The sequence below is a fragment of the Pinus tabuliformis genome, chromosome 5_2 (genome assembly GCF_031772625.1).
Source record: "Pinus tabuliformis cultivar Carrire ecotype Pingquan chromosome 5_2, CPIR1, whole genome shotgun sequence".
Classification (NCBI taxonomy): Eukaryota; Viridiplantae; Streptophyta; class Pinopsida; order Pinales; family Pinaceae; genus Pinus; species Pinus tabuliformis.
In genome coordinates this window covers 404,201,320-404,207,881 of record NC_142306.1, presented here as the reverse complement: position 1 = coordinate 404,207,881, position 6,562 = coordinate 404,201,320, and the positions used below count along the sequence as shown (strand labels likewise).

The window sequence follows — 6,562 nt, the reverse complement described above, 5'->3', positions numbered from 1 at the left end:
CGTTATTTAAATTAGTTTTTTGATTGTGTATATAGATTTAGTGTCTTAAAAAATCTCAAGGGTATTTCGATTGTGTACGGGGAAAAAATTTTAAAATTTTTGGATTGCCCAAGAATTACTCATTGAAAATTCTCATTAAATTTTAAGGAAATTAAACCTAAAAACTCATTAAAAAAAACTTCCAAAAAAATCTTACTAAAAACAGATAAATAAAACATTAAACCCTTATGGAAAATCCATGCCCAGTGACCATTATTATAGGGAAAAGGAGATTCGTTGCTGAAACTCGTATAAAGCGAGACTTGGAGGAAGCTCCCATTATCTTGAGCAGGAATTCAATGGGTTCCCTGAGCAATTCTGTAATATGTGTATGTTTCCAAATAGCCATTTTGGGCTATTCTCTAGCAGATGATCCCTATAGATTCTTTACTTGGCACGTTACATGGGGCACAATAAGGCCTCTTGGTATCCCTCAACAGGTATAGTATAGTTTTAAAAAATATCAGGCCTTTATATCTCATGAAAGATTTTCCAGGATTTGTCTTGAACCCATTGTTGTTGTTGCAGGGAATTCTGATAAACGGGAAATTTCCAGGACCCCAAATTGATGTTGTGACTAATGATAACATTGTTCTGAATGTGTTTAACAACCTTGATGAGGGTTTCTTAATATCATGGTAAGTTCTTTGGGTTCTCTTTGTGTATTGGTTGATTAAATTTATAGGTTCTTTGGTGTTTTTTTAATTTATGCATTGAGATTCTTATACACTTTCTGGACTTCTGGTGCAGGAGAGGGATCCAACAGAGGAGAAATCCGTGGCAAGATGGAGTTTTTGGAACAAACTGCCCTATACCACCCGGAAAGAACTTTACATACAAGTTCCATGTTAAGGACCAGGTGGGGAGCTACTATTACTTTCCATCATTGTATATGCACAAAGCAGCAGGAGGGTTTGGAGGGCTAAATGTAGCTAGCAGGCCCCTCATCCCTGTTCCATTCCCTGCTCCCGATGGTGATATTACTCTACTCATAGGTGACTGGTACAAGACCAATCACTCAGTAAGTTGTTAAATATCTCAGAACAAATACGTTTTTTGAATTTAAAGAGGATGGCTATCTTCAACTTCAGCCTGTGCACAGAATGCTCTTTTACACTGCATCAATCTCTGACCATCTTCTAGCTTTGGGCAGATCCTTAGAAGAACACTTGACATGGGCAGCTCTCTTGGTCAACCTGATGCTATTCTAATTAATGGCCATGGGCCATCTAGTGCTGCATCAATCACATCTAGTGCTGCATCAATCACAGTGGATAAAGGTACCTTAATGCAATTCTCTATACCAAGGAAGTCCTTTGGGTTTGGGGTTTAATATAAATGTAAGTGAGTATAAATTTTCACAGTTCATGCTGTAAAGCATTTTTGGAAGAAACTGTGTAAGGATTTATTTTGTTGCATATTTTGGGTGGACACTCAACCCATCATCAAAAACTTAAATGTTTCTGGACACAAAAATCTAATTTGTTTTCAAGGCAAATCTAATTTGTTTTTAAGGCAAATCCTGCCTATTCAATCGGTTTATGTCTCTTCTAATATATCTAAATAACTCATCTGTTCATCTGCAGGAAAAACGTACCGCCTCCGGATTTCGAACGTGGGATTGTCATCTTCTTTGAACTTCAAGATCCAGGGTCACAAATTGAAGCTTGTGGAGGTGGAAGGATCTCACACTATTCAAAATGTTTATGACTCTCTTGACATTCATGTAGGCCAATCCTACTCTGTTCTGGTCACTACAAATCAACCACCTAGAGACTATTACATGGTTGCATCTACTCGTTTCACTAGTCCAGTTCTGTTTGGCATTGCCACTTTCCACTATAGCAATTCCCATGAGAAGGTTTCTGGATCAATTCCACAGGGTCTAACAAGCATTGATCAGTCCCTATCACAAGCCAGATCCATCAGGTTTGGTTCTTGGCATTCTTAGATTAGGTTCTAGTTTATCATAATGTGTGTGCAGGTATATATGTATAGACTTTATAGAAAGATAGATGTATGTATAATGTTTGACTGCTAATGTTTTAAGATTATTAGGAAATATAGCTAAGGGAATGATTAGGAAGAGGGGATGGCTATGAAAAAATTGAGAGAAGAATCATATGCAGACCAGTTTTGAGTTTTAAAATATCTAAATAGTGGAGGATTGGTGGGAGTTATACTTAGGAAATTGTTGTGCAGATGGAACTTGACAGCCAGTGCAGCTCGTCCCAATCCACAAGGAACTTACCATTATGGAAGCATCACCATTAATCGAACTATTGTGGTAGCAAACTCAGCCCGCGTCTTTAATGGCAAACAACGCTATGCGGTGAACAACGTTTCTTACGTGAATCCCAGCACACCATTGCAGCTTGCAGATTACTACAACATCAGTGGAGTGTACACCTTGGGAGGCATTCCTGATAGCCCCAATGGGGAATCTTTATCTGGCTACTTGCAGACTGCTCTGCTGTCTGTGGAATACCGTGCTTTTGTTGAGATTGTGTTCCAGAACAATGAAAACACTGTCCAGTCATGGCATTTGGATGGATATTCTTTCTTTGTAGTGGGGTAAGTTCTAATTTCCAATTGATGAAATCCATGTTGTTTTGTTTTGGGTGATGGATATCCAGTCCTCAGCTGCAAAGGTGAAATTTTGTCTGTTGTTGTAAATGGTTCTTGGTTTCATGATCAAGTGGGGTGGGGATATTTTTCTGACCAACTTTAATATCCTGGTTTTGTTTAACATGATTCCATTAGAGATCACTAGCTATCAATAGTTTGAAATTCAATTTGGAAAATCTGTGATATGGGACTTTTGATCTACAGAATGGAGGGTGGTACATGGACGCCTGCCCGTAGGAAGCGTTACAATATGTTTGATGCAGTTTCTCGTTGTACAACCCAGGTAGGCAATCAATCCCTCACATTTTATCTCCATAGTTAGTTTGTGTAAGTTAACGATGGTTAGGGATAGAATTTCAAAACAAACTCACGCATCAAATTTAATGATTTCTTCACAGTTTTAAAATAGAATTTGACAGGAAAATTACTCATTATAAACAATTAACGGTAAAATTCCATCCCTGACTCATCAAATTTAATGGTTTCTTCACAGTTTCTAAGATAAAATTTAAGGGAAAAATCACCGAACTACAATCAATTTGCCTGTGAAATTCCATCCCAATTTCACATCCCTGATTGTGGTATTGTTTTGTTTCAACACAGGTGTATCCACGATCATGGACCGCTGTTCTGGTAACATTTGATAATGCAGGAGTGTGGAACCTGAGGTCAGAAACCTGGCCACGCCAATTCCTGGGTCAGCAAACATATGTGAGAGTGAAGCCTGTCGTTAGATCAACTAGAGATGAATATGATATCCCTGACAATGCTATCCTTTGTGCGGAGGCTCGGCGCTTCGTTGACTAGGCACCCTTATGGAATAAAGGTACCTAGTGGATAAGGAGGTCACTTTTATGGAATTGCGATGTTTTTTTTTAACAATGGGGTGAATTCGCAATGGCTGGACTTGATTTAAAGACGATCTATTCTAGTTAGTAAGGAGTTTATTTCTTGAGCCGCATATTATAACAAGACAAAATACTTAATGTAATTTGAACCCTGATTTCCTGAATTTTGGAGAGTTATTTTTAGTTATGTCTCATCGGTTTTTTTATTTATTAAATATGTATCTGTAATTGCATTCCTAAAGTTTTAGGGCCTTCTCCACTAATGGTTTAATTTTTCGTTTTCAATTTTTGGGTTGGATAATATAATAATAATAATAATATCCATTTTTAAGGTCACAGCCAAGCCAGACACCAAATTGGTGTATGAGACCTCTTGTTTGTGGGACAAGGGACCCATCTTCGCGCAGCTATTTGACTGCTAAGTCTACGAAGGTATACATACTCTACCCCCTTTGGTTTTGAACCTGTAACCTCTTAGATACCATATCCATCTTAAATGTAAAAATTGTATTTTGACACAAGTTCATTCGAACAACAAAATAAACCATAAATTTTTTGAAAATTTTTTATTCTTTTACACCGAATATAATTTGAAATTATAAATCAATTATAATCTTTCTTTTTGAATAAATTATTTGGCATCAGGGCAGTCAGTCTCAACCTGCTTTACCATCTTTCCACGAGGATATCCATTTTATAGTTGCGAGTTTGGTGGAGTGCTTTACGATTTCCGTGAGTTACCAATCTTTTTTTAGTTGCTAGCGAGTTATCTAAAAGGTTTTTATGGTTGAGAAGCGGAAGTTTGTTATTACATTTAGATCGTTCAATAAAAGAAATGTATTTTTTTTAAATTAATTTATAATTTTATTTTCATTTTAGTTGTTACATTAGAAAAATATTTTATTGATTTTTATAATTTTTCCTTTACTCAATTTTGATAAAAATAAAAATAATAAAATAAAAAAATAAAAAATCTATTTTTAAGTATAGATTTAATATGTGTAGAGATTAAATTTTTCAGGGATAAATTTATTTTAGAGGGTAAAAAACAACGTGTAATTTTTCATCGTTTAAATTGTATTTTTGAATATTATAAAGATTACATAACTTAAACTTGTAATTCTAAAAATTCTTTGTTGAATCTGGCCAAAAAAACATGTACTTAAAAAGGAATTAAAGTGTAAAATACAGAGACCACTTCAACCATTTTAGCCATTAAAAAACAAAAAAATTAACATTAAAATATTTTCTTTTAACATTTTTTTCTATATGAAGTTGATATCAACATAAATTAGTTAACATAAATATCCAAATAGTTTATTTAAGTCACATGTTAAAAAAAATGAAAAGTACAAGGTTTAAACATCTTACATTTTTTTATACTTCTAAATACTTTACATGAAATTATATTAGTTCATATGGACTACTAATTAAACATGCATATATTCTTTTTTGTTTTTTTATTATAGCCCACATTTCTTTTCTATTTAGAGAACATTTATTTTTATGTTAAGAGGGACACATGTCAACTCCACGTTGAGCAAGGACATATATATAATCAGCTTTAATTAAAAACTATATAAAACATTAATAATGTCACTTCTTGATTCATTGCAGCAGAAAGATGTAGTAAAACCCATAAATAAAATATTTCTTTGTAAATATAAAGTAACATAATCATATATCAACTTTAAAGAGAAAAAAAAAAGTAATTAAAAGTTGAAAAATATTATACTTTCACTTCTTAAATGTGAAAAAAATATATAATATTTCATACAATGTTGGGGGTTTGTTAGGAAAGAAATTGATGTGATGAAGTTTTTAATCTAAAAACATTACTAGTGAAGTTATATTCACTGAGGAAAAATATTATATCGACAAAAGTTATTAAAAGCTAGTATTTGCACCAGATGTTGCAAAGGAAACGCTCTAACACGGTAGAGCATATGGTGGAAGATTATAGATGAAAAGGGATGTGATATGTTATGTGATCCAACTATAGCCCAATTTGTACAAAAAAATGAATATTAATATTAAATGTAATACAATCAAACAGTCTACTCAAAATAGAGGCATGTGCAACTTCCTTCCCATGTACTCAATCCAAGAGCTTATTGTCATTGACAATTGCATCCCAGACCAGACCTTTGCCTTTCATCGCCTCAGCCAAACTAAACCCTTCACCCTCATATGGTAATGGTTTCAGATCAAATTTACCTGTGAGTAATCTCCAGAGGTGTTTCCATTTATACATGTCTCCATTAGCACAATTAAAGGCCTCGCTCTTTGGATAAGGATATGTGGCAACCCCAATTTCATGTTTTGCAACTAATTCTGCATCAGATGCATCGATAAAATGTTCCCATGAAATATTGTTCCCTGGGTACTTGAAAGGGAACCCCTCATGTTTGCAAATGGCAATGTAAACACACAGCGTGCCTAAAACATTCATCAAGCTCCAAGCAAAGAAGCCAAATATGTGTGTCCGATGGTGAATGGACCAAGTTAATCCTTCTTTCTTCTTTGCAACCTCAAATGCAATATACTCGAGAATGTAGTAAAAATTGGTCACATGTAGCCTAGGAAAGAAGCTCTTCATGAAAGGGTGCCTCATGGAGCTGATATTTACGATTCTTTGCCACTACATCAAATGGATCGATGTAATATTTCCCCCCAGTTTGAAGACATATATGTGGTAAATTATCTACATTAGGCAGGAGGGCATTTAACACATTACTCAACATTCTTCCATTGTCTACACAGTTTTTCTCCTATGTCTCTCTGCTAACCTAAACAACCCAAAAGAGATGGGTGACATCCTCCAACAGTGAGATATTTTCTAAATTTTTCTCTCTATCTAAAACATCACATTGAACATATTCCACTGGACTATCTGGAGACCAATCTGGCTTAGCCCTCCTAGCAACTCCATAAAATTCCAAGGTCCACCAGGAGTATCAGATAAAGGCAAGAATTTTGCTAAGTAATTTCATACAATTCCTGTTACCCCTATAACCAACGCCACTCCCTTATGCTTCTCATATTTC

General features: G+C 34.8%; 1 protein-coding gene across 1 annotated transcript; it reads left to right on the top strand.

The window, feature by feature from the left end:
• The first annotated feature begins 241 nt into the window (after positions 1-241).
• LOC149159235 (L-ascorbate oxidase homolog) lies at positions 242-3,702 on the top strand. Its single transcript, XM_089433445.1, has 8 exons — positions 242-479; positions 568-677; positions 790-1,060; positions 1,193-1,319; positions 1,626-1,968; positions 2,242-2,613; positions 2,872-2,950; positions 3,271-3,702. The coding sequence occupies exons 1-8, from the start codon at positions 339-341 to the stop codon at positions 3,472-3,474; spliced, it is 1,647 nt and encodes a 548-aa protein (XP_089289571.1). The 5' UTR covers positions 242-338; the 3' UTR covers positions 3,475-3,702.
• Positions 3,703-6,562: the final 2,860 nt, after the last annotated feature.

Bases quoted from the DNA above. Each gene is read 5' to 3' on its own strand.
- LOC149159235 (XM_089433445.1), top strand. From the start codon at position 339: ATGGGTTCCCTGAGCAATTCTGTAATATGTGTATGTTTCCAAATAGCC. The intron at 1,969-2,241 runs GTTTGGTTCTTG...ATTGTTGTGCAG, and splicing joins TCACAAGCCAGATCCATCAG to ATGGAACTTGACAGCCAGTG. The intron at 2,951-3,270 runs GTAGGCAATCAA...GTTTCAACACAG, and splicing joins TTTCTCGTTGTACAACCCAG to GTGTATCCACGATCATGGAC.